The 13889-nt window shown below is 39.8% G+C and overlaps 1 protein-coding gene across 1 annotated transcript in view; it reads left to right on the forward strand.

The window, feature by feature from the left end:
* Positions 1-4976: 4976 nt before the first annotated feature.
* The window catches only part of FAM83C (family with sequence similarity 83 member C), a 155042-nt gene continuing 146129 nt past the window's right edge, over positions 4977-13889 (forward strand). The window contains exon 1 of the mRNA XM_044090090.1: positions 4977-5889. Within this exon, the coding sequence (XP_043946025.1) occupies positions 5368-5889 (522 nt within the window). The 5' untranslated portion in view covers positions 4977-5367. The remainder of the gene's footprint in view (positions 5890-13889) is intronic.

Raw genomic sequence — 13889 nt, forward strand, 5'->3', positions numbered from 1 at the left:
GCTAAATGCCAATGCCACCCTTCCGACAACATTACCTAACCACTTCTAAATTTCCATGCCTCTTACTACATATCTGACTTCACTACTCAGCTCCATCACATAACCATTGTCAATTGGATGTGTTTGTAAATAGGTGCATATATCTGCTACTCTTCCTACAATCACCATCTATGCTTGTGCTATATTTCTCTAACATTGTATCTTGCTTCTTTATTATCTCATTGTATTTGTAACTGGATGGTTTTGCAGTATTTTGCAACCTTGCCTGGTTTGATACTGAAATCGGTCAATTATGATCAGTTCTCCACCCTGGTATCCAAATTCAAATACATATGTAAATAAATAAGATATTAAGGTTATAAACTGAAATGGAATTCAACAATGCTCATCTACTGCATGACACTTGCTACCAAACAGGTCTTTTTCTTTCCAGTAACTGAGGTGTTATCCTACCATTAAAAACCATAACTGCAAAGAGAACAGGCTGTGTTATGGCTTAGTATTAACTATAGGTCAAGCAGTAAATTGTGCTAATTTGGCCATGACCAATGACTTGTCATGTCATCAGCAAAGTATATGAATAAGAAAAGTCATAATACTGAATCTTTGGGGACCCCTTGTACCACTGTAAACAGGATAAGATTGCATTATTCCACCTTTCAGACTTGTTCTTATTTTTAAGTAACTATTAAACCACCTGATGACACTGAGTGACAGCAAGACATACAGTAGATGTAAAGGATATATTTAGTAGCATTTTATAATCAACAGCATCAAAATCTTTGATAGATTAGGTTCACAGGTTCATAGGTAGGTACTAGGCTATCTTCCTGAGGGCATTTATAAGCCTAGCCAGAGTGTGTCGGCTTTTGCCGCCCCATTGATTAATTAACTGATCCTCTGTCAAGCAGAGCCAATGAAGTGATCCCAGGAGTGTATTTTTTGTTACCCATCCACTTGTCAAGGTTTCTCTTGAAGAGTGTTAGTGAGGGGCTCTGCCTGATGTAATTTGGAATTTTGTTCCAAAGCATGGGGAGTCTCTGTGACAGGAATCTATCCCTCCAGCATGTTCTGTTTATTGTTGTGGGGAGGTTTAGCTCACTAGAGCGCATGGCTCACAGTGACTTGGATTTCTTTAGGTAGAGCATGTCCATCAATTCTGAGTTGGACATGGCTTTGTAATTCAGGCATAGATCACCACTGAGTACAGCTGGAGTTTTTTCAGTCGGGCTGCATAGGACATGTTTGAGACCAGTAATCCTCTTGGTGAGGTACTTTTGTAGTCTTTCCAGCTGTTGGAAGTGTCTTGTGAGGTACATCCCAAATGGGGCATTGTACTCTATGATGGGTCTAATGAGTGACAAGTAGAGGGGCACTATAACCTCTTTATTTCTAGATGCGAACCCTTTAGTAATTAGATAGGCCACAGAGAGGGATTTCCTAACTACTTTGGCAATATGATTGTCAAAGGAGAAATTACTATCTACCTGGGTCCCCAGATCTCTTATTACCTCTTCTGTATTAAAGGGGGTTGCCACCTATGTGGTAATTTGTGGGTGTTTTGTTTTTTCCCAAATGGGATGACTATACATTTTTTGGCATTTAGCTTGAGGCCATGACTTTGACACCAGGTGTCCATCTCAGTAAGGCCCTTTTGGAGGATGTCTGTGTCAGCCGGAGAGTCAATTATGGCTCCCAGTTTGCAGTCATCAGTAAACTTGGTTAGCCATAGTCCTCCTGTGTTTGCCTGTACTTCTGAAAAGTATATGCTAAACAGTAGGGGTCCCAGGACCGAGCCTTGTGGGACACCACTTGTGACTGGTTTAGAGTCGGACCTGGAGCCCGCTATTCTTACCATGTGAGTTCTGTCTGTAAGCCAGTTGGCAACCCATCTAGTGACATAGGTGTTTATGTTCAGGCTGGTGAGTTTTTCTCTAATACCCAAGTGGGGAATGGTGTCGAAAGCCTTGGCGAGGTCAAGGTAGGCTGTGTGAACCACCTTTCCCTCGTCTATGGCCTTGATGACTGTTTCAAAGAAATCAACCAGGTTTAATAGGCATAATCTGCCCTTAACAAAGCCAAACTGGGTTGGGTCAAGTGTTTGGAGGTTCCCAATGTCTTTGTTAATGAGTTCCATGATGATGCACTCCATAGCCTTGCAGACGAGGCTAGTCAGGCTTATGGGGTGATAGTTACCAGGGTCAGTTATGGCCCCTCCTTTGTGGAGAGGAAGAACTGTTGCTGTGCGCCATTCTATGGGCACATAGCCTGTGGAGAGGCTGAGGTTGAACAGCATGTTTAGGTGGGGGGTTAGTTCATTCTGTAGTTCGTGCAAGACGCAGCCTGGGACACAATCTGGTCCCATTGTCGCTGTGTTTTTGGCTTTTGAAAGGGCTGTTTTCACCTGGGCATCTGTGGTTTTTGGGACACTACACTTTTCCGGTATTGTTGTGGGCCCTTTTGGAGGTGAGAGGGGGGTGAAGTTTGCACTGAATCTATCTGCCAGAAGGTTGGCAATATCAGTAGGTTCAGTATATTTTGTGCTATTTTGCACTAGTTCAGTGCATATCTGCGAGTTGCCACTTAGATTCTTAACATAGCTAAAGAAGGCTTTATGGTTATCTTTTGAATCCTTGGCTATTTTTCTTTCGAAGTTAGCCTTGGATGATTCCATGAGGGACCTTAGTTTCTTACTGATACTGATCAGGGATGTCTTTCCTTCTTGGGATATGCTTTATTTCTGAACTAGTTTCCTCCTTCTATTGTATAGCCTGTTTATTGCAGGGGTCCACCAAACTGGTTTCCTTCTCTTAGAGGAGTGAGTCTTGGTTTTGCTAGGGATGGCACAATCCATACATCCTTCTAGGTGCTCATAGAGTGCATTTGTAAAGGGTTCTGCATCTTGAGCAGCATTATCCTTTAGCGTGTGGGATGTGAAACTTACCGCCTCTGTCTTAAGTAAGGTGAAGTTTGCTTTAGAAAAGTTTTTTACTGTGGTTTCCTTAGTTGGGGGTGGTGGTGGGGTGTGGACATCCCGAGTGATTAGTTTATGGTCTGATCTAACCAGTGATGGGTTGACCTCCGGTGTGGAACACCTGTCGCCCATGTTGGTGATGACCAGGTCCAATATGTTTTCACCTCTGGTAGGGGAGTTTACCAGCTGATTCAGGGCATTTGAGTTGATGAATTCCAGGAAGCGCTGGGCCTGGGAATTTGTACTCGAGTAGTTTTCCCAGTGAATGGTAGGGTAATTGAAATCGCCCAATATCAAAGTGTTCGGTAGGACCTTCATGTTTTCCAGTGTCTCCAGAAAGGTGGAGTGGTGGTCCTGGGTCATGGAGGGTGATCTGTAGCAGGCCACGATTTGCATTGCAGATTTGCCCGATGTTAGTTGCACATGGATGATCTCAGAGGTATCATGCTGCGCCACTAACCTGAAGGTGTAGGTATCCTTGAGGAATATGGATACACCCCCCCTCCTTTTGTGTTTCGGTCGTGTTCTGTGGCCGAAACGTGTGGTATGAGTTGTAGCCTGGTAGTGCTGGGGTGCTCTCTGGAGCCTTGAACTAGGTTTCAGTTACTACACAGATGTTGACGTTCTCCATACTGAGGAGTGCTTCGAGTGTGTGCATTTTGAGATTTAAACTCCTGGCGTTGAGTAGCATAACCCAGAGTTTTTTGTTAATTGTGCTGTTTACGGAGGTGGGTTTGACTTTTGAGCCTTGCCTAAAAAAAGCACTATGGGTGCAACAAGAGCCTTGGCCAGTATTCGAAAGCCTAGGGGTGACAGGTGCAAGCCGTCTCTTGTGAAGGAACGCGGCTTGTCGAGTATGTCGTCCCAGGCTGACAGACACTGGATCCCCTTTGAATAACACCAGAAGCTTAGCCAATTGTTGAAATTGATCATTTTTTCTTCATACTGAGGTATCATTCTTGGTGAGGGCAGGATGCTACTCAGGGTCAGGATCATACCAGCCTGGGCTACATGACCAGAGAGCTCTTCCATGTCTCTTTTCATGTAGTCCAGGGAGGTACGTCTCAGGTCAATCACACCAACATGAACAATGACAGAGTCATGTTTGTACTTGTTCTGGAGTGACCTGAGTGTTTGTGTTATGTGGCGGATTCTGGCTCCCGACAGGCAGCTAACAGTAACCTTCTGCTTGTCCAGCCTAGTAAGTGGGACGTCAGTGTGCCTGACTATACAGTCACCTATTACTAATGTGTTAGGTATGTTATTTCAGCTTAAGGGCTGTGATTGTCTGGCACACTGATTTTGTGTTTTATGTGTTGTCTGGTTTATGATGGGAAGTGCAGGTTGTTTGGGTGTCTGCTTTGGAGGTCTCTGATGCTTTTGCAGGTTTTTATTTAGAGCCTCCGTGTATGATTTTGTGTATTTATGTGTATTTTTTGCCAGTGCTGTTTTAGTAGGTCTGTGTGCGGCTGAAGTTGGGGTGCCAGTGTTAACCTTCTCCTCTTGACTGTCTGCTCCAGTTTTGGATGGCGGCAGCTTAGCTTCTAGTTTGGTTGTATAATTGCATCTCTCACATATGTTAGTGTTTTGTGGTAGGAGGAAAAATGGCAAAGAAATGTCTAACAACTTTACCATTATGTAGATGCACATGTATGAGATTAACGCCATCACTTCTATGTCTGTTTCATGTGCTTGTCTGAAACCTTGCTGTTGGGTGAAATGAGGTTCTCTGGTAATAAGGGGAAATACAATAGTGACGTGAATACGGACGGTTCTTTGTAGGTTTGGTTTAAATGTGAGTGGACAACATTGGTCCTTTGTTAGCGCTCCAACGACCGTGCTTAAAAACACATTAGTTCCTGAATTACAAGGAAGAGGCTAAAAAGCCCTGACAGATTTACGCGAAAATGTTCAACTGAGTTTAATGCTGATGGGGTGACAGCCAGATAGAGACGATGCAAATGGAGGGCGGTCCTTCATGAAAGAGTTACCAGGTGCTGCCAGGCAACTACAGCCAACCAGGAACGACCATGTGACTGCGGGTGGCGCCCTTCACCTGTTGGAAAACCGGTGCATCTTGAGGAAGGATATCATTAACTGACAGGCTGCGTATCTATTGGTAGTAAACAGCTTTTTGAAAGCTCTGTTTTTATTTTTCAACTCTTAGAACGACCAGATGAGTAAGACAGTGGCTTCGATATGTGGGCAAACTTAGGCGCTCACCTTAAATTAATGATGCTAAACTTTTTGAGTCTTCTAGCAAACTAACTAGCACAGATTTGCCAGTGAGCTGGAAAATCCGTACGGTAACCTGTGTTAAGTGTCAGAAATACTCCCTGTACTCGGAGACAATTGACTGCAGTCTTCATTAGTTCAACCGGAATAACCCTAAAATGCTAACTTCTGATGCATTAAGACCTTCCACAACACCGAGCCGAAAGGGCCCTGGGAAAATGTGGGCCCGTCTGGAGGACCTGAAAAACCCTTGGAGACAGGGTCTTACTATGGAGCTCAGCCACAATGAATCAGCCCGGCTGGCAACTGATGCCTTACTACAGTCGGGCGAACAAGCATACCAACGAACTTTGAAGGAAGAAAAAGAACTACCCTTCTTGTCCAGAACAGAAATTAACTACATAACAGAAAATGCCACTGGTAACAACAGTTCCCCGGGCATGGAGCCCAACAAGCGTTACAGTCTAAATGGGAGCATTGATGGCGACTGTTTGTCGGAGCAAACCTCCGGGACTTACTTTCCAATGATGTCTGATACAGAACCCCCTGTTTTAGAACTTGGTTGGCCTGAGTCATACACAGCGAAATATGCTCCTACTGAAGTGTATGCTTATTTCCAGAATGACAGGTCGAGTAGTCTCAAAGACATGATCCGTTCCTTAATAAACAGAGCAAAAACGGTATGTCTGAAACTTGCTGGCCAATACTGGGATTTCTGTAGTGTTTTTTGTTCTGGTGTGGAAGAAATGAAGTGCTGGGCTTGTGGGGGGTTTCTTGAATAACAAGGGATGATGCTATTGCCACGCTTGCTTGTTTTCAGTGTGTACATATCTGTGCTTCTGTGTGATCGTCGTGAAAAAGAGGATATGATCCCCCTCCCAAAAACACCTTTTTCTCCGAGATCTTGAATCTGCTGACCACAGTGAATTACACTGAAGAAGTTCCAAAATCTGCTGATTGGTGGCAGTGTTCCATAATTGGGTTACTGCTATAAATGTGTACTCTTCCGTAATTCATATTTGATTTTTTTTACTGGGATCTAATAATGGACACGAGAACATGGTTAAGTGCGCCCCTTAAATTATTGTGACGTCATGCCACTTGCAAGTAGCATCCCCCAACTTGCGTTGTCTTGCTCCCATTCATAAGGTTAGACATGGGGGGGGGGGGGGGGGTTGTAACTAAGCTTGCAACACACAAAGTTCTGTAATCACTAACTCTGTGTGGTCTAGCACATGTGCTCTTCTTTTTGATGGGGCTGTTATTTTTCAATATTCAAGGGGGTTAGTGTGGTAGTTGGACATCTTGCAAGAACAGAAGTTGTAATTTTTCAACTCTTGTTTAAAAAAGATTGACAATCCTTGTTGTAGCAGCACTTAAACTAGCCTCTGAAAAGGAGAGCAGGGTTTGAATTTCATCACAACTAATTGTGTCAAGTGTAACTTATGTTTTTGTCCCTTCAACTTGACATGTCATTTAAATTTGCATCTTAAGCCACTTCATTACCCCTGCTTTTTGAAGTGAGACCTATATATTATTAATAGTACAGTGCCCATAAATAAATCAGTGGTTAGTAAAAAGTTATCAATATTTTGTGTGTTTATAAACATGGTGTTTGAATATGCACTCAGCATTTCTCCACTGCACTCCCAACAGCTGAGCAATACCCTTTACTAAAGACACAAATCTCCTGAGGTAGTGCTTCACTTTGCTATCTCTCATTAGTCCTTGTCGCTGGTGCTGTCTGCTTTATTAGAAAAGATGGTTTACTGTATTGTACCATATCAAACACTGGATCCTCATGATAAGAAGCTCAGCATCCTCCTCCTTAGCCTTTGATTCTGTCTGCACTCTTCACCTGAGGCAAATGTACTTTTGTGTTGGCTAGTTTACAATTTTTGAGGACTAACAGGGTCTATATGAGTACTGTTCATAATCTAGCTTGACAGGCTTTGCATAAACTGCACTGCTATTTACTTAACCTTTACTTTTGTTATAGAACATCCTATTTTGCCTTCAGGAGATGGTGTTTTCATAGAAATTTTGGACTGAAAAAAATGTAGTATTTCCAAGGCATTGACTGTTTTGTGTGGGGTACACATTTGTAGTTTACTGTGATGGTCAGCCTTGGCACAGATATTTCTTTTATATAGTAGGAACAAATTTCTATTTCATCTTAACTGTACATAGGTGAGGTAATTCATATGCCATTATTCAGTTATGAGTTGTTACAAAAAGAATAAAGACCAATATTAAGCATATGATAGTGTTAACGTAGATTGGCAGGTAATGTATGTGCATAGTGCCCTCAGTGTGTAATGCACACTTCTTGCTCAGCCATGCATAGACCAGTAAACCATCTTTACTAGTAATGGCTATCTTGGATAACATCTACGATACAACTGTAGTTGTCCCTTTGAAAAACAAAAACATCTTGAGCTAAGAAAAAAAAAAAAAAAGGCAGTAAGGGTAGACGGGAGTTCACTTTGAAGGCCACCTGACAGAGGATGAATAGAGTGCTAAGGAGGTGTGAAAGAAAGTCAGTGAACTGGCCAATTTCTGCACACTTGCCCATTGTTTTACTGAAATTAGATGCTATAGTAGCCTAACTAAGTAGTTTATATATTACTGTACACAGCAGAAGAGTAACTGTGAAGGACAGAGGTAGGTACTCCATCCTATTCCTTGCATTGTTTCTGATATGCTCCACATAGAAATCCAGTTTTGTTCTGCAGTATCAGAAGTCATTGTTGGTTATTGGTGTATGTGGTGGTGATGACTGCAGTGCATTTGTCCTGTTTTTGTCAGCGAGTTGCTTGTACTGTGACCCTGTTTTTTTTGCAGTGTGCATGTCTAATATGTAGGATAGAAAGATCTAGCCATACTCTCCCCCATGCACTTAAAAAGTGAAACTTGTACATGGAACACACTGCTTATGCTCTAGAATTGGGGGGTAAGATCAACCTTGTTAAACACCTCCCTAATGTCAATGCCTTTGGTGCAGAAGCCTGTAGGTTCTATTCCCATACTAAGCAGATGGATTGATACTGCATTGCAACGTAAGTGGGGTGCTGCACTCTTTGAGTGTGTCATCCTTCAGATAATGCATTAATTTGCAGTCCCATCTGGTTGAGTTGGTAGTAGCTCATGTGAATGTAAAAGATTCCGCAGCACCTATTGAAAAGAGTAGGAGAAGTTCCCCGATGCCCTGGCCGAGTTTCCCCAAGTAGTATAAATACCATCTCTGGTATCCCCTGAAAAGGGCCTGTTAGTCTACTGTGACTAACCTGCTCAACAATGATGGATAAATAAACTTACTGCCTTATTTCTTTTTCCTGGGTCTTCTGATATTTTCCTCACCATGTCTGTGTCCCACATTGCATCTAAAATAAAGAGTGATAACTTCTTTCAGTTAAGTTTTAGACTTCAGTAGTAACCAACAAATGCCATATTTTGTATCTGGCGATGTAGTGCAAGAAAAGTGACTGGAGGCGCAAGGCATTTTCAGTAGAAGCATAAAGGAAGGCAGCTGTTTATAGGTTGATTCGTATGTAGGGGACAGGGTGAATGACCTTGAAAAGGAATATCCTTCAGAGAAATGTGTAGCTCTGTGGCCCTGGATAGAATAGCAGGGTTCCTGCATTCCCGGCACACGCCTGCTTCCTGGCTAGAATGAACTTCTTGTTTTGTTTTATGAAGCTGATATAATTTAAGTACTAAAAAAGTAAACTGCAAATATTAGAGAGAGATTCACAGCAACATAGACTGGGAATGACACGAGTAGGAGTGTCTGCAAGAGGCACTTGACTGGTCATTAGTATGTATGTATATATTCAGCATAAACAAATCTATATCAGAAAATTAGATGCTGGAGTCTTTCTAGATAGCAAGTAGCATCTTGCCATTGAGGTGCTTTTAATGTGTTTGTTTCTGAAAATGGCATCATGTTAGAAGTACCTATAATATGTAATGGGGACTTTACTTATCTGATAGCCTAGTAAGCAGAAAATCACTGCTATTAGCAGTTGTAACTTTTGGCTGGTTTTGTACAACATGGACACTAAGATTGAGCCTCTGACCTTTATGAAGTAGTTAGTAAGAGTGAACTTACAGAAGGAATGTGTATGGCGTGATATGTAAATTCCTTACAGTTGGGTATAAGGATCTAAAACATTACACCCAATGTGCTACAGTGGTGGAACTCCACACCCTGTATAACAAGAATGCCAAGCTGTTTGTTGTGCCTTTATGAATAGAGAACTGCTTGTTAAGTTCACTTAAAAAAATACAGCTGCCTCTTATTTTTTTGTCTTTGAGTACTTGGAAAGTACAACTGAGGTAGATCCTATTTTCTTTGGATGTCTGAGGTGGAAAGCTCCACAGTACAACATTACATGTGCATAAAGTTAGGTAGTAGAAGTTTCACATTGTAAAGGAAGAAAATCTGTATAGTTTTCATACCTACAAAATGCAAAAGGTGTTCATTTTCATACACAAATTAAAACATGGTGTTTTGCATTGTGAATCAAATATGCATATATATTGTGTGTGCATGCATATATTAAATGTGTATAATTTAGCATCTGCAGTTGAAATTTCACGTACAGTTACTAGAATGAGAAATGTTAGAAATTTTAGGATGTTTAATTTAATTGTTGTAAAATATGAATTTTTCAGTAGTAAAGGAAGTAGGTTAGTTTATAGAGGCAGCTGTAGTTTGGATGTCTTATAAAAAATATTAGCAAACCTTGGAACATGAGACAGAAGATGCATACATGTTTGAGATAAGGATGGAAGGAAAAGATGGCCACATACTGAGGTTAGCTGTATATGAGAAGGGGAAGAGTGTTTGAATAGCGGTCGTACTCTGTTTTGAAGCAGTGATTGCAAAGAAGTACTTGAGTTATGAATGAGCTTAAGAGCGTGTTATAAGACTGAAAAACTTGTAGTTCAGGAGAGGATTGGAGTAAAGCATAACATTTGGGTTTACTAAATAGTGAAGCTGCTTTGGTGCAGCTAGTTTTTCTACAGCTCTCTTGTTCCTGTCTGAAGTCCATTGCTGGTCTTATGTCAGAGCTGATAGTGTGCTGGTGACATAAGGTTGCTGTTTAAGTAGATTTGTCCTCGTTCTTGTTGTTGTAAAACTGTTAGCAATGTAGTAGATGTCTGGAGAAAGTAGATGAAAATGACAGCCGAGTCAGTGGCCAGACAAACAACCAAGAGACTGAGAACATTGACCATTTTAATTGGGAGGCTACAATGTTGTCTTAAACAGCAAATGTTGTAGTATCAGTCAAGAAACTGCAAAATATCTTTGCCTAAAATGATGGAGGACCTATGTCAGTTGTCTGTAGAATCAGAACACATGGCATCTTAACCCATATCATCACCGACTGGGAACAGTAAAACGGAAGAATGTCTCTCCCTTTTTAGCATTTCTATAAACTTTATTAAATCCAACCAATGTGAAGATTGGCACCAAAGATGAAGGAAAAAAATGTGCAAAACCGCAACAGAAGAGGCTCGTCACAGCTATTATTTAACTCAATTTAATCCAAGAAAAAACATATACAGGATCCAATAGTAAGCACTTTCACGTTCTAGCAAATGTTTCATCAGACTTCAAAGATATAACTGTTCACATCACCCATGTCCTTATATAACTATTTAAATTTCATCCAATCACTTAGTAAATATCATTATGACATCATAAAAAACAATTAATCCTTTAAAACCATACACATCTTATCTATTTCTAAAAACCTAACACATTTAAAATGACATGCATCAAAAATAAAATACTAACCACTTCTCTCACATTGAATCAGAACTTGTGTAAACATACATTAAAACATTAAAAGTTCATCTCACATTTTTTAAAAAAACCTAATACATATACATAACATAATTTAATGGATCTATGTTAGTACTGACCATTCAATGTTATAACTGTGCATTTTGTAAATTATATACTGTGGTAGTGGTGCAAAGGTTTAAGTGACACCTTGTCATTTAAACCATGGGCTTTATGTGCTTGCAGCCTCATTATCCATTTGTTTTCTTGTTCTTCTGTATAAATCTTAATGTCACCTAACCTACCTGTTTTTTTAACTAATTCTAAGGTTCTAAATTTAAACTTGTGTGTAGTCCCATGTTCCAAGACATGCCTCGCCAAAGCATTCCCCTCATCTTCTTTCTTGATGGCATATACGTGCTCCCTAACACGTTCCCTAGTGTTCTATTTGTCTTTCCTACATAAAAGGACCTACATGTTTGACACTGAGCTAAACATATGAGGTCCCTAGATTTGCAATCGGCACAATGGTGAAAAACATACTGTTGTCCTGTATCTGGATGTGTAAATTTATTGTCATTAGCCATATACGTGCACTGATTGCAATCAAAATAGGAACAAGGGAGACAATAAATACAAAAAAGCCCTAGTATTGGAATACAATGTTTATTCCCAAGAGATTAGGGAAGTTATAAAGAAGAGCTGGGGAATTTACGGTTAATAATGAAGTTTCCCAGTTGGTTGGGACTGAACTCCTTTTTGAAAGCAAAACTGGTAGGAACTTTAAATATATCTTAGAAAGTGTTAAACAGACCGACAAAAATGTTGGTACTAGTATCACATCTTGTTGTAGTTGTGCATATTGTATGTACATTTATAAAAGAGAAAACAATGTTTTTGGACAATGTTTTGCATACCAAGGTTTCCTTTGTGAAAGGGGATTGTAATACCAACAAACTAGTGTACCTAGCTAAATGTGACAGTTGCTCAGGATACTATGTTGGAAAGACAGAGAGAGCTTTGAAATCAAGAATTTATGAGCACCTTTATGAGATCAGGAAGAAAAAGGAAGTTAATCCCTTCTACAGGCACTCTGTGTGTAGTAATTTGTTACGTTCAGCTTTGGTATACTGGAAAAAGTGCAGATTCATTCCAGGGGTGGTGACTGGCAAAGACATTTGTTAAAAAGAGAACTTGTCTGGCAGTTGCAACTAAATGCATCATCCCCCCAGGTCTAAACGACCAAGTATCTCTCAAACCCATACCGAGTGAAAAAGCAGATTTGTTAACATACATTTTAAAGAAATTCAACATGATTCTTATGTATTTTTATTTATGTTTCATAGTTTATTTTGAAAAATGTTTTTGCATGTACTTGTGATTGGAATAGGTGCTTTGTACACCTTTAACACAATTTTTTTAATTACTAGCATTTCATGATTGGTTGAACTTCAGCTAGTTAATAAGTAAGATGATGAACGTGAGTGTATTTTATCTGAAGAAGTCTCCATGAGAGATGAAAGCGCTTATGTGATGTGTTTTAACTTATTTTATTCATGTTGAAGTCCGGTTAATTTCTACATTTTTTTTACTGGTACTGGTTAAGTAGGTTTCCTCCTCATGTTCCGGGTGAAAATTTGCAATTGGTCATACAGTCACCCAAGCTGATTTTAAAGTTTGCTAGTGAAGTACCCTTCTTTATACATAAGGGCGTCTGTTCAGAAATGGATAAACATTGCAGTTAACCGTCCAGACTAGTTTTAAAGGTTGCAACAGAAGTACCATGTTTGATATGCACAAAATATCTATTTTTGAAGTGGGTGTACATTGGGTAAGACACCTATTGTGCCAGCTGATATTTTTAAAGTTGTGGAGTAAGTTTAGTTCTGTAGTGCAGGTGTCTGCTTTGCCACTGATCCTAGCTAGCTGAAGGAGTTTGAAGAGTGTGGGTTCATTTATAGCATGAAAAGTTAAGCAGAGGTCACATTTTGGGAGCCTTTTCGAGACTTAATAGACCAGTAGCTACTCTGAAAGATTAAAAGCTCTAAGTATACTAAAAACCTAAGATCTTTTTGGTGGGGAAACGTTGAAATGTCTGTAGTTCATTGAGCAAGAAAAACACAGGGTGAACTGTGCAACTCGAACAAGAAAAAGTAAACCAACCAAAAACTTCACTTACAAAGCAGGGAGTTTAAAAATAAATATGATTTAAGTCCTTCAATAGTTTCCCATTCCAGGTACAACAAGAGTCCAAGGTGCCCCAAAAATACTTTAATTCACAACTGAAAAATACAACAAAAAATGATCAAGCACTTTCTTCTCTAAATAGCTGGGTCTTCTTCAGAACCATTGAGTAAATAACTAAACTGAAAGTCACACAGTGTTTTAATTGTGTCATAAAGTCAATCAATTAAAAAAGACTTATTAACTTAAAGGTTCCTGAAACCATGATGAATTTCTGATACAAACTCAAATATTTTCTGTTAGTCTCAAGTTTATGTATAAACAAACAGCTATTAAATAAACGCATAAAACATGTCTATACAAATGTGACTCAAAAATACAATATTTATTAAAAATAGAGTTAAAAAAACAGCACCCATCCAAACTAATACAAAGGCAGAAATCACCACTCAGAATAAAATATAAAGTAATATAAACTAGTTGTTTAAAAAGGGGGTAACCCAGCAATTTAAATTTACTAGGGTTCTACTAAACCTTCCCATTTAATTTGAGTTAAGTAAGTCCCATTACATCCTGTAACTCCTGAGCTTAAGTTTTAGAATGGGTAAAAATAGACACATTTTCATTAAGGACCTGGTGAGGTTGTGGCATTTAATTTAATTTGCCATAGGAGTGTTCTCTCCTCAATTTCCAACTTCCACT

This window comes from Protopterus annectens, chromosome 12.part0 (assembly GCF_019279795.1).
Source record: "Protopterus annectens isolate FY-2018-M chromosome 12.part0, PAN1.0, whole genome shotgun sequence".
NCBI lineage: Eukaryota > Metazoa > Chordata > Ceratodontiformes > Protopteridae > Protopterus > Protopterus annectens.